The sequence below is a fragment of the Desmodus rotundus genome, chromosome 7, assembly GCF_022682495.2.
Source record: "Desmodus rotundus isolate HL8 chromosome 7, HLdesRot8A.1, whole genome shotgun sequence".
Taxonomy (NCBI): Eukaryota; Metazoa; Chordata; class Mammalia; order Chiroptera; family Phyllostomidae; genus Desmodus; species Desmodus rotundus.
This window is the reverse complement of record NC_071393.1, coordinates 563928-591866: the sequence shown is the minus strand read 5'-3', so window position 1 is coordinate 591866 and position 27939 is coordinate 563928. Positions and strand designations below refer to the sequence as shown.

The 27939-nt window shown below is 59.2% G+C and overlaps 1 protein-coding gene and 1 non-coding gene across 17 annotated transcripts in view; both read left to right on the top strand.

The window, feature by feature from the left end:
• The window catches only part of EP400 (E1A binding protein p400), an 82784-nt gene that overhangs the window by 38798 nt on the left and 16047 nt on the right, over window positions 1–27939 (top strand). For 14 of the 16 annotated variants that reach the window (XR_008427411.2, XR_008427412.2, XM_053929043.2 and 11 more), the window contains 28 exons: window positions 345–481; window positions 1413–1582; window positions 1834–2008; window positions 2142–2278; window positions 4874–5060; window positions 6752–6918; window positions 8119–8288; window positions 9039–9281; window positions 11063–11227; window positions 12456–12611; window positions 13795–13889; window positions 14388–14659; window positions 16712–16914; window positions 16998–17167; window positions 18609–18805; window positions 19191–19302; window positions 19455–19598; window positions 22248–22385; window positions 22583–22666; window positions 23027–23161; window positions 23379–23423; window positions 23514–23667; window positions 23880–24121; window positions 24246–24419; window positions 26440–26576; window positions 26698–26754; window positions 27474–27552; window positions 27647–27898. Coding sequence is in view for 14 of the 16 variants with exons in the window: in XM_053929043.2 (XP_053785018.1) it covers window positions 345–481; window positions 1413–1582; window positions 1834–2008; window positions 2142–2278; window positions 4874–5060; window positions 6752–6918; window positions 8119–8288; window positions 9039–9281; window positions 11063–11227; window positions 12456–12611; window positions 13795–13889; window positions 14388–14659; window positions 16712–16914; window positions 16998–17167; window positions 18609–18805; window positions 19191–19302; window positions 19455–19598; window positions 22248–22385; window positions 22583–22666; window positions 23027–23161; window positions 23379–23423; window positions 23514–23667; window positions 23880–24121; window positions 24246–24419; window positions 26440–26576; window positions 26698–26754; window positions 27474–27552; window positions 27647–27898 (4397 nt within the window). In the remaining 2 variants the exon portion in view is untranslated. The remainder of the gene's footprint in view (window positions 1–344; window positions 482–1412; window positions 1583–1833; window positions 2009–2141; window positions 2279–4873; window positions 5061–6751; window positions 6919–8118; window positions 8289–9038; window positions 9282–11062; window positions 11228–12455; window positions 12612–13794; window positions 13890–14387; window positions 14660–16711; window positions 16915–16997; window positions 17168–18608; window positions 18806–19190; window positions 19303–19454; window positions 19599–22247; window positions 22386–22582; window positions 22667–23026; window positions 23162–23378; window positions 23424–23513; window positions 23668–23879; window positions 24122–24245; window positions 24420–26439; window positions 26577–26697; window positions 26755–27473; window positions 27553–27646; window positions 27899–27939) is intronic. The other 2 variants (XM_053929037.2, XM_053929044.2) reach the window with 2 other exon arrangements.
• On the top strand, window positions 18314–18445 carry LOC112310951 (small nucleolar RNA SNORA49). The gene has a single exon (XR_002975447.1). It is a non-coding gene; the product is annotated as a small nucleolar RNA SNORA49 (small nucleolar RNA).

Sequence of the window (27939 nt, the reverse complement as noted above, 5' to 3'; positions counted from 1 at the left end):
GCTTTCTTCTGAGCATTGTTATCTTTGTGGACGGGGGTTCCTCCCTGTGCTCACAGGGGTCTGCCATGTTTCTGAGCAAATATTTCTGTTATTCGGCAATTACTCGTCCAGCCTCTTTTTGCTGAGTGCCTCCTAAGAGTCACTTGCCTCCTGCGTCAGTCGGACATGGGAACGGGAAGGGGCCGTCCTGGACCAGGGGGCGTGGTTGGCCGGGTGCCTGTGTGCCCCGCTGGGCAGCCCCTTTGGACCTGCGTGGGGATGTCCACATATGACACCGCACCAGTGCCTAGACTGGACAGACGGTGCAGCTGAAGAGCAGATGCTGTATCTTCCTTCATCCACAGGCAATTGGGGCCCTCACCTTGTGGTTGTGAGAAGCTGTAACGTCCTCAAGTGGGAGCTCGAGCTGAAGCGCTGGTGTCCTGGGCTCAAAACCCTCTTATATGTGGGCAGCCACAGAGAACTCAGAGCGAAGAGACAGGTATTTTAGTTCTAACATGAAACAAAACGGGGCAGGAGACCATCTTAATTTCTGTAGCAGACAAATTCCAAAACGTCAAGATGTACTTGCCTGTACTTGTCGTGAGACGCAGGACCTCAGGGTGTTGTAGATCTGCAGCCCCTCACACCTGCCGGGAGAGCCACGGGTGCACACGGCCTTGTGTCACGGCCCAGAAAGCGAGGGCGTTTCCTTCAGAGCTAACGCAGACTCTGGGGTGCTGTGACCCTTTTTCCCTGGAGGCCCACTGGCTCTTGGGCACAAACAAGAAACGGGGTGCTTCCCGAGTGCCAGCGTACCCCTGCAGTGTGTGTGTGAGGGGCGTTTGCAACGTGGAGTACACTTCGGAAGCCTTTGGAGTCTCCTTTTCTCTGCCCAGTAGTTTCTGCCATGAGATTCTCAGTAAAAGGACATTGCAGATCACAGTCTTTCATTGGAGATAAAGTCTGGCTAACCCTTAGGCCGTTGTGTTGAATAGCATTTCCGGAAGAAGCGATACCTTGAGATGCACTTTCTTACTGTCCCTGGTCACTTGTTCCGTGCTGAAAGGCTGTGATGCAGTCGGCGCGGCACAGACCTTCACACTCCCACGCCCCCTGCGCTCTGCGTCGCCCAGGTCGAGTCCCGGGCAGCTAGCCGCCCTGCAGGACGCTTTCTGACAGTCTGTTTTCCACAAACAACTGCTCGTGCCTGAGCTGCCGCTGAACTTGCCCACACGAGCGCTCTAGGTTCCTGGAGGAAACGGTCATAAAAGTACACTCTCGGCCCTTTTCTGTGCAGAAATAGCAAGTGATCAAGAAGAGCGAGCGAGGTGACTGTGGGTGGGAACAGGTGAACGCAGACAGTGGGCCCTAGTCACTGCCCGAGAGGGAGGGGCAGAGAGACGGGCAAGGCCTTGTTTCGTGTTCCCCAGGGATGGATGGAGCCCAACAGCTTCCACATCTGCATCACGTCCTACAAGCAGTTCTTCCGGGGCTACGCAGCGTTCACGCGGGTGCGGTGGAGGTACCTGGTCATCGATGAGATGCAGCGCGTGAAGGGCCTGAGCGAGCGACACTGGGAAGCTGTGTTCACCCTGCAGAGGTCTGACTGGTAGCCACTTGCCAAGCTCTGGGTTGTGGACAGCAGGTTCATTTGCAGGCATACACAGCATTGCCTGTGTCCTTTGTCACAGCGCGTCCAGCCAAGGACACTCAGAGTGTTCATTTAGTTCGGCCCATGTCTTTAAGGCCCCTGGACACAGAGTTGCCCATAAAACTGCCTTGCCCCTTAACACCTCCGACCCAGCTTCCCATGCCGGGGGCTCTCACACATGGTCTCTGGTTTGTGTGCAGCCAGCAGCGCCTGCTCCTGATCGACGCGCCCCTGCACAATACCTTCCTGGAGCTGTGGACCGTGGTGCACTTCCTCATCCCGGGCCTCTCCAGGCCCTACCTGCACCTCCCTCTGAAAGCCCCGAATGAGGAGAACCAGGACTACTACCACAAAGTGGTCATACGCCTGCACAGGGTACGTGCGGCTGCGGTGCATGGGGCCCCAGTGTGCGATGAGGTCGCCCCCACCCCAGAGGTGCAGGGGCTCCCTGGGGTGTGTGATGATGTCATTCACGGAGAGAAAGCAGTGGGTTGTGTCCTCTCTCCAGGTGACGCAGCCGTTTATCCTGAGGAGGACCAAGAGAGACGTGGAGAAGCAGCTGACAAAGAAGTACGAGCATGTTCTGAAGTGCCGCCTCTCTAGCCGACAGAAAGCCTTGTACGAGGATGTCATCCTGCAGCCTGGGTGAGCGCGCCGCCCTGCACTCAGCCCCCGTGCACCACCCATCCCCTCGGTGGCTCTGCCCGCCTGGCACACCCAGGTGTGGCAGGTGTTCCGCTCCTACTTCTGTTAACCCACAGCATCATCTGTCAGTGTTCCAGTTCAGACTCACCCAGGAGACTGACAGACATAGGACTCAGGCTTCAAGCCAGCTGTGGCCGCAGAATGGCCGCATGACCTCCTTCCCCGTAGAGGGTCTGTTCAGATCCCCCAGTGGATGCCCGAAATGGCGCTGGACCCTTGTCTTCTAGTGTGTACAGAGCATGCCTTCCCATGGTTCCACGGACAGAAGGTGGTTCTGACTGTGGATCTGAGGGCCCTTAGCATACCATTTTTTTCTTTCCTTATTAAATGAAGAACTTTTACCTTTCCACTGGAAGGGAGCACTTTCGGCTCCTTTTAGGCATGTTCACGTGGCCACCATCACTACCCTTGCTCTTTGGGGCCACTGGAAGTGACAGGGTCACTGGAACACAAGCGCTGCGACGCCAGGGCATCCCTGGAACTTCTAAGTGACTAGCAGGCAGGGAGTGTCCACAGTGTGGAGACCCCAGAGGGGTGGTTGACACCCCCCACTAGGAGAGAGGTCCTCATGCTGTCCAGAAAAACACCCAACTGAACACCTATGAACTGGTTATTTCTGGAACTTTCCATATGATGTTTTTGGATTGCAAGTAGCTAAAACTGCAGCCACATGAGGCCACGGGTGAGAGAGTGCTGTGCGTGGGGTGCAGGCAGCAGTCCACATCGTGGGGGGCTGCTGTGTGCTGCCCGCTCCTGTGTGTGGGCCTGGGAGTGTGGGGCCCTTGCTCCTCTCTCTGATCTTCTCCCACGATCATTGGGCTCTTTCTGTCATGCTCTTCATTTTCCTGAGTTTGAATTAAAAGAACGAAAGCACGGGGTGAGAGCCTCGAAGGTGTTCAGTCGGTATGTTTGCATGCGGTAATGCCGGCCGTCGTGTGTCAGTGCAGGCCCACCAGGTCCACCATGAGCTCGGCCTCAGTGGCCTTCAGGAGCAGGCTCCCACGTTTCTGCCAGGTGGCCCCCGGCTGCTCTCCTGGCTCACGTGTTTGCTACTTGTGGGAGGAAAGGGTGCCCTCGTGTGCTGCCCCAAGGTGGCAAGTGCAAGTCACCGTGGGGCACGGAGGCACCGTGGGGGACCTGGGCTGTGGAGGGAGATGCAGTGGAGTGCAGCGCCTCTACCGCCAGCTGGGTTGTCTCTGAGGGTCACGGGAGGGGAGTGTGGGACTGTGGGCGCATCGTGTGGGAAAGCGTCGGAATGGTGTCTGCACGGAGAACACTGTGGTAAACGGGTTTGCCGTTGACTCACACTGTCGTATAGGGTGACTTTGGGGAATCTTAGGGTACAGTATGAGCACGTGTTGTTGGTGCGGGTTCTTATTCCTTCCCCTGACAGCATCTCCCAGGGACAGTTGTCCCTCCTGAGCCTTGTAGACGTCCCAGTGTGTGAGCAGAGAAAGCGCGGGACTATTAAGTTGGGTGTAAGTCACATGTTTCAGTGGGTCCTGACGTTGTTTGGTGAGGAGTTGTCTCAGGGGGCAAGAACAGCCGCTCACGCAGCAGTTAGGACCACCACCAGGGTATGCGGGCCCGTGGAGTCCGGGGTGCTGCCCAGCACCAGGGTGCCCAGACCCTCACTCCCTGGGGCTGTGCTGGGGCACGGGGCTGCTGTGCACTTGGGGTGATGATGCCACCCGATCGTTGGCTCTGGGACTCCCTGTGTGCCTGCAGGAGAGGCCCCTGAGTCTGGAACCCTGCTTCTGTCCTGGGCTTCCTGCCTTCAGCCGGTTCCTTTGTCCAAAACCTGCCTCTCTATCACCGCCTCGCACTGCTCCACTCTGCCCTCCGTTCTGCTGCCTCTGCTCCTGAGTCTGCAGACCAGCCACCCCACCACCCTCCGCAGCTTCTCTTGCCTGCCCTGCAGGCACTTCCCTTCAGGGCGGCCCCTGCCCCTGTAGTGCTCTTCCTGTCCCAGGCTAGAAGCCCTCATCCTGAGCTGTCAGATGCTGCCACAGCATCATAGCACTCACCACAGCTGGGCTGGCCTATGTCACTGCTCTGTGTGGAGTGTCCCCTTTGCCTTGGCCAGGTGGCTGAATTGGTTGGCGCGTCGTCCCAGACACCAGAAGGTTGTGAGTTTGACCCTTGATGAGAGCACATACTCAGGTTGCAAGTTCAGTGCCTGGTCAGGACACATGCAGAAGGCCACTAGCTGATCAATGTTTCTTTCTCTCTCTGTCTCTTTCTCTAAAATCAGTGAACATATCCTTGGATAAGGATTTTAAAAAAATACATCCACTTCCAATCTGGATGGGGGCCTAGAGAGCTGTGCCCACATCTGACCCTCACCCCTGGCTCTCTGGCTTCCTGTCCTGTCTCATGGGGACAGTGAAGAAAGAAGCCTGAGGGTCCCAAGCTGCCGGGTGGGAGTTGCGGCTCGGGAGTTGCGACGTACCTGAGCAGGTCCGAGGTGATGTGCTCGTGGCGGGTCTGTGGAGTGAGCGGAGCAGACGCTGAGTGCTGTGTCTCCCGAGGCAGGACCCAGGAGGCTCTGAAGGGCGGGCACTTTGTGGACGTGCTGAGCATCCTGCTGAGGCTGCAGCGCATTTGCAACCACCCCGGGCTGGTGGAGCCCAGGCTTCCGCAGTCCTCGTTCTCGGCCGGGCCGCTGCAGCTCCGCTTGGCCTCCCTTGTCCTGAAGGCGCTTGACAGGGACGCCTGGAAGGTAAGGAGGCACCTTAGGGGGGCAGCTTTGGGTGAGGCTGGTTCCAGGCACACTGTCTCCACCATTCTGGGGGTCCTGACTCCCGGCAGTGCTGAGCAGCCCTTGTGCCACGCTTCCCTTTGACACAGCACCTGCGTCTGGCACTGACTTCGGGGCAGGCTTTCCTCGCATGGCGTGCACTGTCGGACTCTGCGAAACAGTGCTGTGTGTGTGTGACGGAGAACCAGGTCACTGCTGTGCTGACGCCTGCTTGGCACATGGGCAGTGCTTCGGACACAGGCTCAGAGGCCTGGGACTTGGGAACCTGCTTGGTGTCTGGAATGAGCTGCTGCAGGCTCAGGTTGGGGACAGCCAGGGACTTTGTGGCCTTGGTGCCCCTGCTCCCTGTCCAGGGGGCTTTGAGGTGTGACCCATGAGTATGCAGTGGTCTGAGGGCCCGGGGGCAGCAGGTATGCCGTGAGCAGGCCAGCCTGCTTCTGCCCCTCCTGTGGCCACTGCTCAGATGGGGACGTGGTCCTCTGAGGGTTGCAGGACAGTGCAGCCGTGGACCGCACAGGTGCTCCTGACCCCCTCAGCGTGGCGGAGGAGGCTCGTCCCCTCCCAGCTGCTTTGTGTGTCATGCTGCATCTAAGGTCACCCCCACCTTGGACGCAGCCTCCTGCGTGTGCAGCGTGCTGGCCTCCATGCACTCCCAGGGCTGTGCGGACATCCCCTGTGCCCTGGAGCACAGCGACACCCAGAGAACGGGCATGCATGCTGGCTGTCGCCCCTGTGCCCCCAGCAGCTTCTCACCTGCAGCCCTCTCTGCGGACCCACCTGCTCTGTGCTGGTCCCGCGTCCCGTGCAGGTGCGGCCGTGCGGCGCGTGCACCTGGCCGTCAGCGTGAGCATCCCAGGGTCTTATCACATTGTGGTAGGCCTTCCTCCTCCTGAAGACTGAGTGGTTCCCCTGCGGGCACACCCCCATTCAGTTTGTCGGTTCACCGGCTGGACACTCGGTCACTTCCACATGTTGGCCATTGCCACGCTGCTGTGGGCACTTGTGCACTAGTTTCTTGTGGACTCGGGTGGGTTTTCCTCGGGTGCATGTCGAGGCCTGGAAGTGTGGGCCGTGTGCTGACTGATGAACTGCCGGCTGTGTCTGCTCCCTCCTGCCAGTGCATGCAGGTGGGGGTGTCACTGCCCATCCCCGCTGTTCTCTCTCCTTAACTCTCGCCACCCTGTGGAGGTGGGGTTGTGCTTTTGTTGTTAAAGCTGAGAGGAGCCCAGGTGGGGTGGTTCTCAGGGGTCTCCAACTGGGGGTGCAAGTGGTGTGTGCTCCCCAAGGAGTGAGCGCCCCCAGGGCTCTGCCATCGGTGTTGGACGAGTGGCGTGCCACAGCCCTTTCCTCTGGACAAGGCCTGGGACCCCGTGCCGCCCAGACCTCCCTCTCCCGTACTGGGTCCCGTTGGTCTCTGGGTACTGCCTCCTCCATTTCCACAGCCACTCAGGGTGACCAGGTGCCATCAGTTGCGTCTCAAGCTTGAGGAAACTGAGGCATGCTGAGCCCCAGAGCAGGGTGTAGGTGAGGGCTTCTGGAGCACTTCTCAGCAGACAGCCGGCCTGGTCTTCTGTTTGTGAGCCTCCCCAGATTCTTCGTCAAAGGCTTTGTCCACTGCCTCGTGTAGCTCTTTGTTTTCTCTTTCTGCCCAGGACACCGATCTTTCGATATTTGACCTTGTTGGCTTAGAAAATAAAATGACCCGCCACGAGGCCGAGTGGCTGCGCCAGAAGAAGGTGACTCGGAGACTCATCGAGGAGCTCTTCACTGCGCCGCCCCCGCCGGGCAGGCCGCCCGCAGTCAGGCTGAAGCCCAGCAGGTGAGTGCTGTGGGGTGTCGCTGGCAGCTCCGTCCGGCAGCGGCTGGGCCCGGGCTGATGAGTGGGCTCCTGGGTGGTGGGCTGCGTGGAGTACTGGGGAGGCCCGGGGCCAGGTTTATGCTTCCCTCCAGACACTGGGCTCAGCGCTTGGGAAGAAAGGCCCATCACTGCTGGGTGAGCTGCTTCTCCTGTAGCTGCCCAGGTGTCCTTACATAAACGGAAGTGTCGGCCCTTCACACTCGCTCACCTGAAGAGTGGCCTTCACTGTCTTTGAGAAGCACTGGGGTTGGAGAGGCTCTGTGTGTGTAGGCACTGGGGCCAGGCAGTCAGGCACCTGTCACAGCCAGCTGTCTGTGGGGCCAGGGCAGAGCGGGCGCTGTGGGGCAGTGCCAGGCCTGAGGCGGGCAGAGGGCTGCACCCTGACTCAGCAGAAGGAACACCTGTGATGACGTGAGGCTGCTTCGGGCAGACGACGTCCCGTGATGAAGGCAAAGCCCGAGTGGCTTAGGAGAGGCTAATCCAGTTGGTTGGAGACAGGCAAAGGCCTAGCTCGGGCAAAAACGAGCGAGAAGGGGGAGAAGTGTTTCAGAGACAAAGGGTCTGTTCCGCTAACTGGCAGCCCTTCTTGTTGCCTCCTCTGCACACAATGGTCTTGGGGACTTGGGCACCCCCCCCACATTGGCAGGGCCCGCAGCCCCCGGGACACATGCAGCTGGGACAGCTCTGCCCTCAGCCGGCCACTCCTGGCTGTCCCTACCTGCGGGGCTGTGTGAGTGGGGTCCCGCACTGCAGTTTCCCCATGAGTGCTGGCTGCACATACAGAACCCGACTGCAGCAGCTGCGGCAGGGTGCTCTCACATGGGGTGGCCCTCTGTGGTGGGAGAGGCGCTATTGCCATGTCTGCCCTTTCTGCCTGTCACCTGTGCAGCCTTGTCACCTGATGGTGCCATTGACCTTTCACCCCCCTTACTCTTGCTCGGGGACGCTGTGTCAGATGCCGTTTCCCTGTCCACACCGACGGAGACAGCTGATTTAAAGTCACACCCCACCACACAGGCATGGGGCACCGTTTTCAGGGACTGAGTGTCTTCAGCACCACCCCAGGGGCCCTGCCCGTCTTGACCAGGACCAGGAGCGGGAGCCCCTGCAGCTGGGCCTGCTCCACAGTGACGCTGCGTTTTCGTGCCCACATGCGCCTAGGTTGTTTCAGCCTGTGCAGTATGGCCAGAAGCCGGAGGGCCGCACGGTGGCCTTCCCCAGCACTCACCCGCCCCGGACAGCCACCTCTGCCGCGGCCACTGCTACTCCACAGGGCCATGTTCGAGGACGGCCACCAGTTGCCACATTCTCTGCAAACCCAGACTCCAAAGGTATGTCTTGCAGGGGCTGTGCTTGCACCTCATAAGGGCCCCGCCCTTCTGACACAGGGCCTCACTCCGGCTCCGCCCAGGAGACACGTGCAGCCCTCAGACGAGTGTGAGGCTTTTCAAACTTCCTTTAAACCGGACTCCCACACAAGACATTGTACTCTGAGGGGGGTCGTGCTTGGAGGGTCAGTGAGCGTGCGTCTGGGGGAGGCGAGCTCACGCGTGGAGCTCAGCTCTGGAGCTCCGGATGAGGCTGCTGTTGTGTGCTGTTCCCCGCTTTGCCGTCACCGCAGTACTGCAGAAGAAGAGGGTGGGGCGAGGTGGCGAGGGAGTGCTGTAGCCCCCGTCAGCAAGTCCTCGGGGCCAGGTGCCCGGCAGCATGTGACTGTCCAGAGCCACTTGGTGTAAGTGCGCCTGGTGCCGCCAGGTGCAGCCCTGTGTGCGCCCTGGCATGTGGTCGGGACGGGCTCTGGTGGACACTGGGGTTCACACGACTGACGTCTAACACCCATTGGCCGCAGGAATGTGCCGCACGGTCTGCAGATTCGCTCTACGTGAAAATAGGTAACCAGTGGTAAAAAGAGGTGCCCGTCTCACACTGGAGACCCTGCTGGCCTCCACCCCCTTGGTAGAGCTTCTCATTTGAGAGACAGTGTGAAATGTTTGTTTTATTTCTTTAAAATTCGGGTTTAAAACACTGCGTTGATTCAGAACCTCTAACAGCTCTGCACAAACCGCCCTTGTCGATTGCAGCGGCAGCAGCCCCGTTGCAGACCTCTCAGGCTCCCACCGGCGCTCCGAGACCCCAGGCCGCCTCGACCTGCAGCGCAGCTCCTAGCCCAGCCCATCCTGCGAAACTGCGGGCTCAGACCGCTGCCCAGGCCTCCACCCTGGGCCCGCCCCAGCCCCAGCCCCAGGCCCCCTCGCACCTGGCCGGGCAGAGCACACTGCCTCAGGGGCTGCTGCTCACCTCGCAGGCCCAGGCGCGCCTGCCTAGTAAGTGGCCTCGCCTCTCCTGGCGGTTCTGCCCCTTTTTCCCCAGGAAGTCGTGTTCAGACCAGCGGTGTCAAGAGCCTTGCTGTCCACTCCTGTCGCCCCATGCCGGGTGCTGTCTTTGCCATGCTGTCCTTTCTGGCCCTGAGTCTCCAGGGCCTGTGCCCAGGGTCCCCATCCTTTCTCTGTCCTTTCTCCTGACCCTGTGCGTCATCTCTGCTTCCTCCGCGCTCGTGCCGCGCTGTGTGCTCATGACTACGCCTCCCTTCCTGTTAGCCAGGCTTTGGGCCAGCAGCGCCACAGTCAGCTCGGGGAGCAGGCGGGGCGCGGTGAGGGCAAGCCACTTACTGCCAGCCGTGGGGACGAGCACCCAGTTTCTGAGAATTGGGACTGCCTTTGTGTCTCACTGCTGCCAGACTGAAGCTGGGGTGGGTTGTTGCTCAGTGGAGACGTTTTGCAGTAATTCAGTGCCTAGAACCTCACAAGCTTGTTAACTCTTTCAGTAGAACTGCTCACTGTGACCAGTGTGATTAGCATATTTCCAAATGTCACTGGGACCCTGTCGGTTCTGCTGTGCAAAGTGCCCCAGCTGCTGGCACAGGCTGCCCGTGTCTCATGCCGCCCCACTCGCACGTTTGTGGGGTGGCCGGCTGTGTGGAGGCCTCAGGAGAGGGTGAGAGAGGGTGGGGTGCCGAGGGCTCACCACGCTCACGCTGGCCCTGTCTGGGCTCTCGTCCATCGCCTGCGAGCAGTCACTGCCGGGTCACTGCCTGCGGGACGTGCCGCCCGGCCCGGGGTGGGCCTCCGCGGCTGTGCCCCAGGAGCTGTGCCAGCAGCGCGGCCAGCCAGGGTGCAGTCAGTCTGGTGGCCTCACCACTGCGTGGGCCATGAGGGCTGGCAGGGGGCTCTGTGCGTGCAGACTTTGCGTCTCCTATTTCCTTCTCCTGCCCTTGTTCACGGTTTCTGTGCTCAAGAGACCGGGGTGGTTTTTTTGTCTTTTGCTTACTGTCTTCTGTATCCTATCACTAACAATTCTTGCATGGGTTGCCCTGGGAGGGAAGTTTAGACTCTCATGTCAACCATTGGGTGAAACGTTTTTAGTCCTTTGTAAATACAGCCTTTTTGAATGAGATGCATGTGACTCCATCTGGGTTCGGTTCTCAAAAACAGGCTCTAAGCAGCGTGTAGTTTCTCACTTCTTGACAGTGAGCGTGCAGATGGGACCCTGCGATCTGGCTCGAACAGTGTGAGTCTTTGCGTCTCAAAGCCATGTCCATGTGCTGCATTTACGGACTCGAGCGCTGAGGAGGCCGTGGGTGCGATGCTGCTCGTGTCTGCCCTCGACCTGTGTCCCGGCAGATCCAGCTCACCCTGTGAGCCGGCCCGGACGTGCACTGGACACTTCCGGGGGTTCTCTGAAGCAGAGGTTGATGCAAGGGTTTTCAGGGCGTGTTACAGGTAGACTCCTGCTGTGCCTGGTGTCTGCTACTCATGTGCTGGTTGGAGAGGAGAGGGAAGTGTCCCTTCATAGTTCGGTTAATTGTATTACTATCCAGTGTCTAAAACCTCTACCAGTTATAATTACAGAAGTAAACCACTGAAGTCTGACGTTAACTTTCTCTTTTCTATTACAATAGTTATTTTCTGAACGTGTCGGCGGTGTGTAACCCATGTTCTTCTGACCGCTCAGTTGCCACGGTCGTTCTGTGTGACAAACAGCTGTTAGCGACACAGTCGCACACTTTCCACAGGAGTGTTATCTCCTTTCCTCTGTGTTCCTGCAGGTGGGGAGGTGGTCAAAATAGCGCAGCTGGCTTCGCTCGCAGGACCGCCGAGTCGAGTCGCCCAGCCGGAGACCCCAGTGACGCTGCAGTTCCAGGGGAACAAGTTCACCTTGTCCCACAGCCAGCTGCGGCAGCTCACGGCTGGCCAGCCCCTGCAGCTGCAAGGTAAGAGGCCACTTGCTCCTGGTCCCAGTGAGAACCGCACTATGGGCTCTTTTGCCGCTGGAGACAGCAGGCAGCTGCCGGCTGCCCCTTGCGGTGACTTTCAGCTCAGGTGCCTCCCTGTAAATGCCACAGTGAACTTGACTTCAGAGGGTGTGCCCTCAGAGGGTGCTGGGAGGACCAGGGGGGTAGTGTGCGTGTCACCTGGCTGCCCCTCCTCAACACATGTTCAGTAGGTGGTGGTCATGTCTAAAACCCTTCCCTTTGACGGATGTCCCCTGTTCTCAAAATCAAAACAGGAACGTTTGCTACTTTCTAACTTTCCTGGGAGGTGACTTGTCTTAAAAGTCCAGCGGACGGGCAGTTCATGTGGGGTAAACTGTGGTCTTACACACATTCAGGTAACTCTAGACTGGAGCCTCCAGGCCCGTGGCCAAGGGCGATGTGTCCACTGAGTGGCCGCTTTCTGAAGAAAAGGGGGGTGCAGTTTGAGTGGCACGCTCAAGTTAGTCCCAAGTGACCACATGGTCACAGTCCAGTTACTTGTGTCCGTTTCAGCTGTAGGCTTGGATTCAAGGGTGGTGTCAGCGGCAGCCCCCTGTCCATAGGGCAAGCTATTCACAGCCCTGGTCAGGGTGGAAGGTCGCTGCAGGGTTACTGTCGGCAGAGGGCAGGCCCAGGAAGCCCGCAGCGGAGAGTCTGTGCCGTGGGTTTGATGCCGTGCCCCCCAAGTCTCCGGTGGAAGGAGCGAGGCCTGGGTTGCTGTGCCCAGTGCACTCCAGCTTCTGGAGCATGTGAGGGCCTCCTCCACAGCCAGCCAGGTGGGGGGACGCCCCCACACCAGAGGTCAAGTGGCCAGCTCCTTTAGCAGATCTGCAGCATTTGGGCTAAAAAACAAGATTTTAGATATTTCTTCATCCAGCTGATGGGCGTGATCTGTGACTCAGGTAGACAGATGTGACGGAGCCTGAGCGGGTGCCCATCGTACTGACAGACATCAGCGGGGAGAGATGAGCTGTCTTTGGACATAAAGACAGACGACTTTGTTCCTTAGAGTTACGTTCATTGTGAACAGTGTTTTCATTTTCCTGCAAGTAACTGAGCTTTGCCACGTTGGGGTAAAATTGGCTTTGGGTTTTCATTGAGTGGCCTCGTTTGCGTCTGCCCCTGTGGAGGGGGTACCTTGAGGGCACCCCACCGAGACCAACCCCTGGCACACGTGTGCTTGCAGGCAGCGTCCTCCAGATTGTGTCCGCGCCCGGGCAGCCCTACCTGCGCCCTCCGGGCCCTGTGGTGATGCAGACTGTGTCCCAGGCGGGCGCCCTGAACGCCCTGGGCAGCAAGCCCCCAGCCGGGGGCCCGGGCCCTGCCCCCGTGACCCCACCAGGTAGAGTACCCTGAGCAGGAAGGAGACCAGCTGCGGCGCTTCCTCCTGGCTCTCTTTGCCTAGAAGGTAACTGGGTGGTGGGGGCGTTTCTGACTGTGGTGCTTCAGAGCCTGAAGGCCCCACTGTGGCTGTATCCGCTTGGTTTGTTCCATTTCTCTTTTGCTCTCAGATTTACTGGCTATCACCTGCCTCTACCCACCTTAGGTTTTTGTTTTGGTGCTAGAACTTCCCCCGGGACAGGCAATGAGGCAGGCCTTAGCCCTCCTCCCTCTGGCCTGGCCCATGCTGCCTCTTGCCTTGTCCATGGCCTGCTCCCCGGCCACGCTCTACCCTCACCACCTCAGCCCTCCTGTTATGCAAAGAGCCAAGTATGAGTCCAGCTCTGTGACATTCTAGAAAAGGCAAAAGGCAGAACGTGTGTCATTGCTTGCCAACTCCAAAGAAATAACTTGGAGGACTGGTTGCGACCGACATGGGTATGCTGGGGCACCAGGAGGCCTGTCTGTGGAGTCTCCGCAACACAGGCCTTCCCAGTGCCGAGTTGGAGTGCAGAACTCAGAGCAGGCCGTGCAAAGAAGCTGTGTGAAGGCAGAAACCAGCTGTTCACAGTGCAGGCTCACATCCCGGGAAGGTTTCCTTTTGGCTATTCCTTGACTGAGGAGCTGGCCATTCTCCCACAGTACATTTAATGATGGCCTTCATGGCTTTCCCTAGCTGGGAGGAGACATGGGAGCTTGGGGGGGCCCATGTTCTCAGGGGTCACGCATGCCCCCAACCACCCTCCACTGGCCCCTCCAGCCTCAGAGGCCTCTGTGAGCTGGCCCCTGAGCATGGGTCTGTTGGGCACACGGCGTGGCCCTGGCTGCTCCCTGGGCCCCTCTGTGCTGCCCTGGAGGGCAATGCTGACTCCCGGCCCTTGGGGCCCGACGCCACGGGGATGGCCCCGAGTCTGGTGCACACGGGCACTCGCCAGAGGGAAGAGGCAGACTGGTGCCTGGGCTCAGAGCGGCCAGAGAGCAGGGCGCTGCGCCGCTGGCTCTGACCAGTTTGGGTGTGAGGGCACCCGTCCCGGACCTGCACCGGCGGGCAGTGGCGCCGATCCTGAGAGCCTGCCGTGGAGGGGGGGTCCGTGGAATGGCTGAGGGCCGGAGCTTTGTTGCCAACTGTGATTTTTGATTTGTAGTCGGTGTGCCTGGTCGAGTGGCAGTCAACCCCCTGACTGTGGGAGAAGCCGGAATGGCCTCCAAACCAGCCTCTCCCCTCGGAGGGCCCACCCAGGTATGTGCAGCGCTGGGCGCGCTCCCACAGCTCTGCCAGCTCCTCTGCGCCTCGACAGGACGTTTCTGCAGGACACAAGTTTAGAACTACTTTCCCTTCTCTTAATCATCTTTCGTTGTTATTCTGTTACCGTTGTCCCCATTTTCCCTGCTTTGCCCTCCTCTGCCCATCCGCCCCGCCCCCCACTGTTGTCCATGTCGTGGGTCATTCATACATGTTCTCTGAGTAGTCCCTTGAAAGGACTTTCCTAATGAAATGCAACTGGGCTTTTCACATATTTTTATATTCTTCTGCCCACCTTCCAGGCATGTGAAACACTCAGTCTCAAGAAATTTCGCCTGCTTTCTCACTGCTTCCTGTCCCTGTGTCTTGTGGAACAGGCCCTGCCTGGGGGTGCGCTCTGCACAGCAGGACCCGCCCAGGGACCCTGGGGACCTCAGCAGACTGCCAACAGGCCTGTTGTTTCTCATTGGCCATTTTCATCACTGTTTGATGCAGGAGGAAAAGACCCGACTTTTGAAAGAGCGGCTGGACCAGATTTACTCTGTCAACGAGCGGCACTGCTTCCGGGCACCCATCTATGGCGCAGACCTGCTGGGGGTCTGTTCCCTGGCCTGCAGAGAGCAGGTCCTGGGGCTCAGGGCTCTGGGGAGCAGGCACGGGAAGGTGGCCGGGCCAGTGAGCGGCTGCACGTCCCCCTCAGAGAGTCAGAAGGACCTGATTGTGACGCTGACTCAACGTCAGGAGTCCCTCCAGGACGTTATCGACAGGTGCGCCTCTGTGCTCGCCTATTCGTCCCCCCTCCCTGACCCTGGGAGCCCCTGCTCTTCTGCCCTTCCCACCGGTTTGCCTTTTCTAGAATGTGTCATGCACATGAGTTCTTTGCACATTTGGGACAACAGTTCTTTCTCAGGTGTGTCTCGGCAAATACTTTGCCTCTGCCTGTGGCTTGTCTCCTCATTCCCTTGGCAGCACACATAGCCTTTCAGATGGGCTCCTCGCCCTGAGTGATGTGCAGCTGAGGTTCCTCCTCGTCTTCTCGTGCCCGAATAGCCCATTTCTTGTTAGCTGAAGGACACTCCGAGGTCTGGGCAGGCCACAGCTCATCTACCCACCGCCTGCTGAAGGACGCCTTGCTGGCTCCCAGGGGTTGGCGATCGGGCGCAAAGCTGCTATAAGTGTGTGTGCGGGGGTTTGTGTGGACATTAGTTTCCCGCCCCTTTGGGTAAATGACCGAGGAGTGTCATTGCTGGATCACGTGCTGAAAGTGCGATCGGGTTTGTGAGAAACAAACCAGCGGGTTCCTGAGCAGCTGCCCGCCTGCTCCCTCCAGCAGTGAGGGAGGCTCTGGTCGCTCCCCGTGGTCCCTGCGCTGGGCCCCGCGCTCGGCTGTTGGAACAGGTGTGCCCTGGCGTCTCATTGTGTTAGTTTGCGCTTCCCAGTGACAGGATGTGGAACACCTTTGCGTTTGCTAGTCTGCACCTGCACATCATCTTCGGTGAGCGGCCTGTGAAGGTCTTTGGCCCGTTTTTTAATCAGGTGGTTCTCTGTCAAGTCTTACAAGTTCTTTGCATGTTTGGGACAACAGTCCTTTACCAGGTGTGTCTCGGCCAATAGTAGCTTCGTCTGTAGCTTCTCATTCTCTTGGCAGCAACCTTTGCAGAACAGAAGTTTTTGGTGTTAAGTCCAGCTTATCCCTTCTTTCACGGACTATGTCTTTGGTGTTCTATCTAAAAAGTCGTCACCAAACCCAGGGTCATTTAGGTTTTCTTGAATGTTATCTTCCAGTAATTTTATCCTTGTGCAGTTTGCCTTTTGGTCTGTGATCCATTTGAGTTAGTATTTCTGATGGTGTAAGGTCTGCGTGTGGATTCGTGTTTTGCGTGTGATATCCGGCTCAAGCACCATTTGTTGAAGACTCTTTCTCTGTTGTAGCGTCATTTTTGTGCCTTTGCCAAAGGTCAGTTGACTGTAATTAGGCAGGTCTGTTTCCTGCACTCTGTTCCACGGGTCTGCTTGTCTCCCACCAGCACCACTGTCTCGGTCACTGTGTCTTCGTGGTCGGTGTCTTGGAGTCGGGCGTAGCTGGTCCTCACGCTCTGTTTTCCTGCAGTGTGTGTGGCTGTCCTGCGTCTTTTGCCTCAAAGTAAACGTTAGAACCAGCTTTTGTCGGTATCCACACAATGACTTGCTGGGATTTTGACTGGGATTGTGTTGAGTGTCTACAGCAAGTTGGGAAGAGCTGGCACCAGACAATGTTGAGTCTGTCTGTCTCTCCATGAACATGGAACATCTCTCTTATTTATTCAGCTCCTGGATTTCATTCATCAGTGTTTGGCTGATGGGTGGCTTTTGGCTTCCAGGCCATTAGTATCAAGTCATGGGGACCCGGCCTGGGCCAACTTCCAGGGCAGGGGCTTTTCTCGTGCAGGTAGCATTTGGAGGCTGGGAGGCGGGTGCCAGGCCAGCTGTGACGTGGGCCCTCCCCCACTGCCTGCCCCCCCCTCCTCGTGGCACAGTGACTGCAGCAGCTCTGGGCCCATGTTCTCCCCCAGACTGGCCAGGAGACAGAGCACTCGCGTCCCAAAGTCCCCACTGGGAGTCTTGTCCTTCACGGGAAGTAGGCCGTGAGCATCCATGCTGAAGCTGGTGTGTCTACCTGGGAGGCCCTCGTGGGCCAGGACTGTCACGACCTGGTCATGTGGTTGCTGTGACAGGGAGGGTGGGCCAACAGACTCGTCCTCCATAGTGACTCTGTCCAAGGTGCTCCACGGGGCAGATGCCAAGGTGCCACGTGTGACGAGCCTGCTTTCTGTTTCCAGGGTGGTGTGCGTGATCCCACCAGTGGTGGCCGCACCCCCGTCCTTGTGGGTAGCACGGCCACCCTCCCTCTACAGCCACAGAATGAGGGTTTTCAGGCACCGTCTGCGGGAGCAGACGGCACCCTACGCCCAGCAGCTGCAGCAGGTGACAGCGCTGCGCTCACTGCGGTTCCCTGAGCTGAGGCTGGTCCAGTTTGACTCAGGTACGAGAGGAGGCCCGTGCACACGTTCCCACACCACGCCCACTGCTTTTGGTGGTGAGATGCTCGGTGCTGTTCCTTCGCAGGAAAGCTGGAAGCTTTAGCAATCTTGCTGCAGAAGCTGAAGTCAGAAGGACGCCGAGTGCTGATTCTGTCCCAGATGGTTCTCATGTTAGATATTTTAGAGATGTTCTTGAACTTCCATTACCTCACCTACATAAGAATTGATGAAAATGCCAACAGCGAACAGCGCCAGGTAAGGGAGATGTCTGCTTCCCTCACCAGGGTCTAGCCTGACCCTCAGTGCTGTGTGAATCCAGCGTGGTCACAGCCCTTCTGAACAGAAGGGGTAAGAGACATCTCTGTGTCTTTGAACTCAAGTGTGTGAGTCTTTAGCTCCATCCTTTGATATTTATTTATTTTTTAAAAGATTTTACTTACTTATTTTTAGACAGAGGGGAAGGGAGGGAGAAAGAATGGGAGAGAAATATCCATGTGTGGTTGCCTCTCATGCACCCCCTACTGGGGACCCGCCCGCAACCCAGGCATCTGCCCTGACTGGGAATCGAACTGGCGACCCTTTGGTTCACAGGCCCGCACTCAATCCACTGAGCCACACCAGAAGGGCCGATACTTCTTTTTCATAAGTCATTTCACTCAAGACATGCACAGTTGACCCAGTGTCGCAGAATCAAAACTGCCGTTGTACATTCACTACAGGACAGGCTTGGCGTGCTTCAGGAGGTGGCCATGGTGAGCCAGGAAACGCAGCCGCCTCCTTCACAGTGGACACCATGCCTGTGGGAGTCCTGGGCTCTTTTCCACCTGTCTGAGTAGCTAGGCGCCAGGCCTCTGACTGGCTGCTGCTGGGCGCACGTTTGTGCAGCCTGCTGGAGGGCCTTGCTCTCTCTGAGCACCCCCAGCCTTCCCACAGGCCGGTGCGCACTGTTGTTCCCTGAGACGTGACACCCCAGGCAGGGTGAGGTCTGTGTCCAGAGCAGAGTGGGGAGAATGAGCTGCTCTTGGGCCAGGGGCTGGGCCAGGACCTGAGTAGCCCCCAGCGCCACGGAGTTGGGTGAGCGGTGTGGCAGAACGTTCCTGAGGGAGGAAGGCGAGCAGCTGGCGTGTGCCGCGGTGCCCACATCACACTCTGTGGCACAGCAGCCACGTGCCCCCACGCTGTCTACACACGGAGTGGTGTGGAAGGGAGCCACTGCTCTGGGTGGCGGAGTAGCAAGCTGCAGATATAATTTCTGCGAGGAGGAGGGTTGTTCACCTGCTACAGTCTGTCCTGGGGCTACATGGGTGGCAGAGGAGGCATGCTCAGTGAGCACGCTCAGTGAGGCCGTCCCAGCTGCTGGCCCTGAGAGGGCGTAGGGGCCTCTCCTGGCTCGTGTCCCTGCTCCCTCAGCCTTACTCCAGGGGCTTTTGCTGTAAAGTGCCCTGGCATTGCCCGGGGGGACATGAAAAAGCACAGATTCCCTCCCCCAGAGGACACTGCTTTCTTGGGGGGCCTACGAACTGAGCTGACAGTGCGCGTCCTGGAACCCGACTGTGTGTGGGGACATGAGCGAGGGCACAAGTGCACTGAAGAGCCAGAATCAAAGGCCAAAAGTCGGGTGTGACTTGCGCGTGGGATCGTGGAACGCTCGCTAACCAGTGAGCGCTGGCATCCTGACCGAGGCCTGTCATCGTAGGAGCTGATGAGGAGCTTCAACAGAGACAGGCGGGTGTTCTGTGCCCTCCTCTCCACGCGGAGCCGCGCCCCTGGCGTGAGCCTGGTGGAGGCCGACGCGGTGGTGTTCTACGACCACGACCTGGACCCTGTGCTGGACGCGCAGGCCCAGCAGTGGTGCGACAGGATCGGGAGGCGCAAGGATGTGCACGTGTACAGGTGCGGCCCGTGTGGGGCGCGCACGTGTGTGCGCAGGAGCGCGCAGTGCGGTGCTGCCAGCTTACTGCCGCTGAAGACAGGAGCTGGAGATGAGTCTGGGGTGGGATGGTTCCAGGTGGGGGCTAGTGGGGGAGGGCCAGACGGCAGGCCAGAGGGGCTCCGGGGGCCTGCCCCGTGCTGTGTGGGCGGTGGGCACAGTGGGTTGTCAGGCCTCTCACACGGAGCACACGAGCAGCGCTGCACTCAGGTGCTTCGAAGCGTCGCAGAGCCCACCTGGGAGGGGCCCACTCTGCCAGGTGGCCTCCGAGCCGCGCTGTGCTGCTTGCGCAGCCCTGTGCTCCGGGAGGCGCAGCTGTCTGCGTGCGTGTGTGCGTTTGGTTTGCAGGCTTGTGAGCGGCAACTCCATTGAAGAGAAACTTCTGAAGAACGGGACCAGAGACCTGATCCGGGAGGTGGCTGCTCAGGGAAGCGACTACTCCATGGCGTTCCTGACGCAGGTACCTTCCTGCACAGGGACGGGCGGGTGTGGCCTTCGTGCGATTCAGCGAGGAGTCATCTGACGCTTCCCTGGGCGCCCAGCTCTTGAGCTCTGGCCGGGCTTGAGGCTGTGCCTTTGCTCCTGGGCAGTCACCGGCATCTCTCTGTTCAGCGCACCATCCAGGAGCTGTTCGAGGTGTACTCCCCCATGGACGATGCTGGCTTCCCAGTGAAAGCCGAGGAGTTTGTCGTCCTCTCCCAGGAGCCTTCTGTGTCAGAAACCATCGCACCCAAAATTGCACGGCCCTTCATAGAGGTGGGCACAGACAGGGCCCCGCCGCTTCCACTCTCACAGGCCCTGCTGGCTCCTCCTGGTCCTTTCCCCCAGGACACGCGCCCTCCGTGCCCGGTTCTCCTGGCGGCTGGGCCTGTGGTGAGGAGGATTCGCTGCTGCTTCTTCCATTTTTAAACATTAGGTGTTCTGTTATTGAGAAGCAATCAAGGTGTGTGGTAAAAGCTTCAAGAATTTATGGTGACACATCAGTCCGCACAGACCCTCATGAGGCCACCTGGGTGTCTCCTGTCCCCTTCGGGCGCGTCCTGTGGGTCGTGTCCCTCCCCCAGCAGTGTCTCAGCACTTCCTGTGCTGGGGACGCAGACCCAGCCAGTGGCAGGGAAGGACAGGAGAGGGACAGACCCTCTTGGCGGTGACCGTGTGACCTCTGCTGCACGTCACAGTGTCCTGGAGGCGCATGAGGCACCAAGGTGCAGGTGCATGCATGCAGGTGTGTGTGCATGTGAGCAATGGGAGCAGCTGCACGGACACCTGCTCTGTCCCCCTCGATGTGGTGGCGTCCCCGCACCCAGACTGCAGACGTGCTGGCGCAGGTGTTGCTGTGGCAGGCGCTGTTGTAGGCGTAGGGATCTAGCACGGAAAAAAAGACACAACTCTCAGGCTCTTGAGCCCTGTGTTCTGCTAGGGGAGAGACAGCAAGACAGCACGGGAGTCTAGTAGGGCAGATTCTAGTTGTGGGGGAGGGCCTTGCTAAGCAGCCAGGCCTAGGGGACAGAGCGGGTGGCATCCAGGGAGGGGAGCCACGAGCAGAGGGACAGCTCGGCAGGGCCTGCTCCCGTGCGCACAGCAGGGGTCTGACGGTGCCGGGGGCAGCAGGGGGGCTGGAGATGAGGTGGCTGGACATGTGATTCAGAGTGATCGCCTGGCTCTGTGGAGCCGGTTCAGAGGCCAGGAGTGTGGACACCGCTATTGGCCGCAGTGCAGACAAGTGTGGACTGCTGAGGGCGGAGGGGCTTTTGAAGTTGGAGTCATAGGCTCTGTGAGTGTGAGTGAGGGTCAGGGCAGTGTGCCCCCACGCCCCCCAGCCCTGGGGGGCAGCCCATTTGCTGTCGGCCCTGCAGTTGCAGCAGTTGTGCGGGGAGGGCGCCCTTTGCTTGTAGCGCATCGGGCGCTGGCGTGGCTGCAGTTTTCCCACAGCGGGTCCTCGTGGCAGGGTTTGCGCAACAACTGAATCACAAGGCACAGGGAGAGGGTTCCTGTCTGCTCAGCTCCTGCGGGCGAGGGGCTGCGCACAGGGCCCGAGACCCACGCCCGCACTCTGCTCCCTGGTGCAGTGCAGCTCCGCTGCCCGCAGGCGACCGTGGCGGGCCGCTGTCCGGTCTGGCTCCTGTCCTGCACAGCGACTCTTGTTCTCACCACGGTCATGCTCCTGTGGCCGCTTGCCCGTGTTGTTGGCAGACACACAGTGCGTTTCAGCCAAGGGTGCCCTGGGGTGAGGCCCCAGGTCTTTGGCAAGCAGGCGTCCCTGCACAGGTGCTGCCAGCTTCCGAGCTGGCTGTGCCCCTGCCCTGCCAGCAGCGCAGGAGTGGGGCGGGAGCGGGGGCGGCCCCTGCTGGCGGCTTGGTTTCTGAGCTGCGCTTTCCTCTGCGTGTCGTCTTGGTTGGCGAGTGTGCGCCCTTTTCTGCTCGTGTCCTTGTCCTGGGAGCCAGTATGTCTCTCTCTGTGTGTCTCAGATGCAAGGCTTTTCTTGAACCCATGTGAAATCTTCCCCCAGGCAAGGTTTGCCCTTTTCCTGCTGTCTTTTGAGGGGCAGAGATGCTTGGCCCTCCAGCCGCCCCGCGGGCGTCGCGATCATGTGGTCGGAGCTCTTGTGTTTTGTTGGAGAGAGGCGCTCACCCTGGTCCGCACTACGTTCCCCTTTGGTTTTCTCGGTGTCTCAGTGTTTGTTCTTTTCGATCACCTGTACAGTTTGTCTGGAAATGGTGTGTTTGTACAACGTGGAGCAGTGCTGTATTTTAAACTCGGCGGATTTTGCCAAATTGCCCTGGAAGGAGGTTGTTTTGTGTCTTAACTAATACCCTCTAAACAAAGGGTGTGGCCGTCCTGATGAGAGAGCGTGTCCCACGTCTGCAGCCCTGTCAGGCGTGTGCCCCTGGCTGTGGGGACAGGTGCACAGTAGAGTGTCCTTTGATCTGCATTTCCTGAACCGTGGTGACGTGCCTGTTGTCATCTGTCCCGTTTTCTGTGGGCTTGGTTTCAGCTGCTTTGATGCTAGGTGGTCGCCTCCGGCTATGCTGTAGGTGAGCCCGTGTCTTGTGTACCGCGAAGAGCTGGTCCCCCGTCAGGCCCCATAGGCGGCGGTGGGCGTAGCTGTGAGATGATGCGCCTGTCTCGCTCTGTGGCCAGTCCAGGAGCTTTATCGTGCGTGTCAGCCTGTGTGCCTTGGCTCCTCCTTGTCCAGCATGGTGCCGAGTCTCATGTCCACTCCCTGACCCCTCACTGCCCGGGTCCACGTGTGAGGGGCTCCTGAAGAAGGAGTGTGTCTCCCTAGGGGCTCGGCGGGCAGGGTGGGCATCCAGCCAGCTTCATGGGGCCTGGCTCTTTCAAAACCCCTTGACTTAAAGGTGAAAAGCTTGTCAGAGCATCCAACCCAAGCCCATCATTCCTCAGGCCCTGAAGAGCATCGAGTACCTGGAGGGAGATGTGCAGGAGACCGCAGGGGAGACCGCGCCCGCATCACCGGGCCCTGACAGCCCTCAGGTCCAGGAGCCCTCGCAGCTGGAGGAGCTGGCTGACTTCATGGAGCAGGTGGGCGTCTTCTCCTGTCTGTTCTCCACAGTTTTTTCCTCGCCAGTCTGCGTTCTAAACACTTGTTCATGAGCCATCTCGTTTACTTTGGCCAAGAACAACCACTTTTTTGATTGACGTGTATGTGGGGCTTGTGAGGGACTTTTAATTCTTGTTAACCTGCGGTAATTATATCTAAAACTTATATTTTGAAACAGCTTACCCCAATTGAAAAATATGCTTTGAACTACCTGGAATTATTCCATACTGCCATCGACCACGGAAAGGAAAGGACCAGTGAGGTGAGTCCACCTTCCCGCCAGTGGGTGGGGGCGGGGCTTGGCCTCTGCAGCCTCATCTCTGGAGGGGTGTGGCCCACCTGGTGTCTGAGGGCAAGCCCCCAGTGCAGGAGCTCACCTACAGTGAGGGTCAGGACATCCTGTGTGGGTGTTTTCAAGTGTTTTGAAGCATCATGGGGCTTGACAGAGGCTCCTGATGGACAGAGGAGAAGTTCTGGAAAACGAGTAGGCACAGCTCAGAGTGGAGCCATGACTGGGACGAGAGGGTCCTCTGCATGACTGAGAGAGACGGGGGTTGGGGCAGACGTGTACCTGGGTGGGGATGCTGCTGAATATGATGTCTGGGCCTGTGTCTCCCGGCAGGATGCCGTGCTGACCGCAGTGAGCGCCTGGGAGGCCCAGAATCTACAGGCGCTGCGGGAGCAGGAGGCTGGGGCGCTGCGGGAGCTGGAGCAGGAGCAGCTGCTCACCTACACCAGGGAGGACGCCTACAACTCGGTGAGCGCCTGTCACGTGTCCCCATGCTGCCGCGCTGGCTCGGGCCCGCAGGGGACCGTTGTAGAGAACCGCTGCCCAGTGTTTCAGTTCCACATGTCCTTTCCCTGGTAGTGTAATGCAGGGGTCCCTCGCCCTTAGCTTGAAGAGTTGTGAAGGCAGCTTGTGGTGTGAAACAGGCCGGCTGTCCAACTGAAAGCTTCCCCTCTGTCTCCCTCAGGAATATATCTATGAAGGTGCAGACGGGCAGACGGAAGTCATGCCGGTGAGTGCCATGCCCCATGGTCCTCGTCTCCTGTGGCGCTGGCTGCCTTCCACGAGGCACACAGCTCATGCCTCTCCCTTCGCTGTGCAGCTCTGGACCCCGCCCACACCACCCCAGGATGACAATGACATCTACATCGACTCCGTTATGTGTCTCATGTATGAGACCACGCCCATCCCTGAGTCCAAGCTGCCCCCCGTGTACGTGAGGAAGGAGCGCCGGCGGCACAGGACGGACCCCGCAGGTGGGCACTGTTGGCTACACCCACGTGCCATGGCACTGTGTGTTCAGGAGCAGGCGGGAGCCTTGGCGTGCCCGGTCTCCACAGTGGAAGCAGTGACAGGAGGGGTTTGTGTTTGCCGGGGGGCGGGATGTCCTCGCTGGCTCCTTGTCTCCTTCCTTGGCGCATTGAGGCGGGTGGGGTGCTCTGGTGACTGAGCTGGCCTCTCTGCGCAGCCGCAGGCAGGAAAAAGAAGCAGCGTCACGGGGAGGCCGTTGTGCCCCCGCGGTCACTGTTCGACCGTGCGACCCCGGGCCTGCTAAAGATGCGCCGGGAGGGGAAGGAGCAGAAGAAGAACCTCTTGCTGAAACAGCAGGCACAGTTCGCCAAGCCTCTGCCCACTTTCGCCAAACCGGCCACTGAGTCGGGTCCTGACAACCCAGAGTGGCTCATCAGCGAGGACTGGGCGCTGCTCCAGGTGAGCCTGATCCCAAGGGTACCCTTCCCACATGTACGTCCGTGTGCTTCTCGTCACTCTGACCATGGGAAAGCCTGATGACGCTCAGCATGTTGACCTCCGGGGCCTGACCTTGATCCTCTAGGCTGTGAAGCAGCTGCTGGAGCTGCCTCTGAACCTCACAATCGTGTCCCCGGCCCACACGCCCAACTGGGACCTGGTTAGCGATGTCGTCAACTCCTGCAGCCGCATCTACCGCTCTTCCAAGCAGTGCCGCAGCCGCTACGAGAGTGTGCTCATCCCCAGGGAGGAGGGGAAGGTGAGCGCGTACCCTGGGGCCATCTGTTTGCAGGGCCACTGGAGGTTCGGCGGGGCGAGGGCTCTCCTGTCCTGGCATGGGACTCGAGGCGTGGCTGCCACGGCCACTTTGGGTGCAGGCTGGAGTTCCTGGTGCTGGCGGTTTGTGTGATGCGGAGCATCTGCACCTCTCTGTTGTGTGAGAAGTGCTGTGTGCTGTCTGGTAGCTGCAAGCACCAGTGAGCACGCCCACCCCCCGCCCCGTAGACAAGGAGAGCCGGCTTGGTGCCATTAGCTCAAGTGAAGAAAAGTTTCCCGGGCCTCCACTGCTGTGCTGGTTCGCTGGTTCAATGTGCTCTGCACACTCTGGTCCTGGCCAGCTGTAAGTGTCACGGGCACTGCTGACCCCGGGCGGCGGCTCGGTGCTGTCCGTCAGCAGGAGGCTGCGGTGTCAGCTCTGGGGGGGTGCAGGTTGGTGCCCAGGCGCCTTTCTACTGGATCCCTCTGGAGCCAGTAGATCTCACACTTGTCATCTTGCTTCTTGGACAGCGTCACGGCTCCGTACCAGTCTCTGTGTGCTGGTCTCGGCCTGGTGCCCTGTGCTGGAGGGGAGTGCCAGGCTCGTCCCCTGCAAAGGGACGTGTGCCCGTGCTCCTAGGTTATGATGGTGTCTAATCACTGCTGTAGCCAGCCTTTGCATCAGCTCAGTTCAGTTTCTCTGAAAATGTTTCTCTCAAAATGAGGCATCTGGGGTTTTTTGTTTAAAAACGACAAACGAGCAAGCTTTCCCCAGACAGCAGTTCTGGTGCCTTCACCGGGAACACATGAGGTCTGTTACTTTTGGAAGCATCTCTCGCGGTGGCTGTAATCTCAACGTGGGGAAGCGTGAAGCTAAAACGTGACCTCCTGTTACCACTCCTGGAGGAAACTGAAGAAAACCCTGTTTGTGAGACGTGGAGGTGACCTCCTGGGTCAGAGGCCACCCCCACGAAGCGCCTGTCTGGTGGTGATGAGAGCTCTCTTGCACGCCCTTCCCTTGGGTCTTTGCTGCAGAGGCTGCCACCCGCGGGGACGCCCTGGTGAAGCTTTCAGTGCAGACAGTGGTGGGGAGGGTGGTACTGGTGGGAGGGACGCACGAGGTCCCCACCGACTCACCCCAGCAGGGGAGCGCTTCACAGCCAGGCGAGTCCAGACAGTCTGCCGCCAGGGCAGTGCTCTCGTCTAGGGCTGGTCCGGGCCTGGCCACCTCGCTGTCATCTCCTTCTCCTCTGACACAGCAGGGCGTGTCGGACGGCGCCCGGCCCACCTCTCACGTGCGTTCTGTTGTTGCAGTGCGGCTCTCCTCGGACGCCCATCCTCAATCTGGGGCCTTCCCTCAGCATGGATGGCAGCACCCATGCACACCCGTCCCCCACATGGGCTCTCCCTCTAGAAGCTCTGTCTCCACCCATATTGTACTCTAGTTTGGAAATGATCAGGACTGAGAACTCAGGAGCCTGGCCCCGACAGGGTCACCAGCCAGCCCTCTGCATGGCACGGGAAATTGTCCTGAGCTCTGTGGGCTACTGAGGGGTCTGGGGGGCAGGCAGGCGCTTGGTGAGGCTGTGGGACTTAGAGGGACAGCATCACCAGTCATAAGCAGTACTGAAGTCCCCACGGAAAGCCTTAGACCTCAGGAATGTCTGTCCCCTTCATAGCCTGCCGTGGATAGAGGCCGGTAGGGAAGGTAGGGTTACTTGTGAAGGCACTGACTCTGTCACTTGTCTATGGCCTCAGGCACTGGGCCAACTGTTCTGTCTCCCCAGAGAAAGTGAGCTCTCCATCCCTGGGCAGTTGGAGGCCCACTTGGTGACATGTGGGAAGGCCCAGCACAGACTGAGGACCAGCATCGGTGGGCAGCAGATGCCGGCTGCTGGGCCGTTGTTGTGCCATCTGTGCCAGGTCTCAGGACAGAGGGGCTTTAATCACAAAGCCTCGGGTGTGGCCTTCAGGTCAGTGAGCCCCACCCTAGGGTCACTGTCAGTCCATCTGTTCTGTTTCAGAGTAAGAACAACCGTCCTTTGCGAACGGGACAGATTTACGCCCAGGACGAGAATGCCACGCACACCCAGCTATACACGAGCCACTTCGACCTGATGAAGATGACTGCTGGGAAGAGGAGCCCCCCCATCAAACCTCTGTAGGCCCATGTTCTCCCTGCACCCAGCCAGGCGGGGCTGGGGCGAGAGGCTCATTTTATCATTTGTTGTCTGTGTGTCCTTTCTTCACTTGGTAATTGTTGTCTCCGTTCCATGCTGCAGGCTTGGCATGAACCCCTTCCAGAAAAACCCCAAGCATGCTTCCGTGCTGGCAGAAAGGTATTCTGTGTTTGTGACATGCTTCTCACTTTTTGAAATGATGATACTCCAGCGTTCTCTTAACACCCAGTAAGCTCCAAGAATTGTGCAAACGGTGGGTCCTGGCTCCAGCTGGGGGAGCCAGAGTGGCTGAGCCAGCGCTGCAGGGGCTCTGGTCTGGGAGCAGCCTTATTCACACATGGAGGGTGTACAGGGTGTCGTCCCTGCCTGCCATCGGGCAGAGGGCACCACCTACAAGGCAGGAGGGCTTTCTGCTCTCCTCCCCACCCCTGATCTGGCAGATGTCTGTTAGCTCTTCAATGAAAACACACCCAGTTTGGGAGTGAGTGTGCTGTCAATCACAGAGCTCGTAGGTGAGAAGTGTGGGGAGGCTGCGGGAGTCCCTGGAGCAGGAGTTTGTGAGAGGGAGTGGAGACCTGTGGGACCACACCCCGGGGTTTGCTGGTCAGCTCCTGGCCTGGAGGACGGAGGCAGTGTTTATGCAGCCCAGGGCCTGGAGCGTATGTTCCCAGACAGGCCTGGAGTGTTGTGGGGCCCTGGGCTGGGATGACCAAGGCAGCCTTTCTCCCTCCCAGGCTGATGTGCCCGGTGCCCCCACCTTTGGGCTGGACTAGAGCTGCCGCCAGCCCCCCAACTTGGGCAAAGAGGGCTCTGGGTTTCGAGAGTGTCTGTCTACTTGAGAACTGGCCTATTTATTTTTAACAACTTTTGTCTTTCAGTGGAATCAACTACGACAAGCCCCTGCCTCCTATCCAGGTTGCATCTCTCCGCGCGGAACGAATCGCCAAAGAGAAGAAGGTGTGCAGCCTGGTAGACCTGGGCGCAGCGGGGCAGGTGCCTTCAGAAGCTGCATCCTTGGCTGCTTTATGCTCCTTTCCTTCCTGCCCTGCAGGCGCTGGCTGATCAGCAGAAGGCGCAGCAGCCGCCCGTGGCCCAGCCCCCGCCGCCCCCACCGCAGCCACAGCCACCACCACCCCAGCAGCCACCACCGCCTCTGCCCCAGCCCCCTGCAGCAGGCAGCCAGCAGCCTTCAGGGCCGCCCGCCGTGCAGCCCCCTGCCCAGGCACAGCCCCCGGCACAGCCTGCACAGCCCCCGCCGAAGGCGTCGCCCGCGATCACAACTGTGGGCAGTGCCGCCGTCCTGGTGAGCTGGCCCTCCTGTCCCCCAAGGCCTGTTGAGATTCC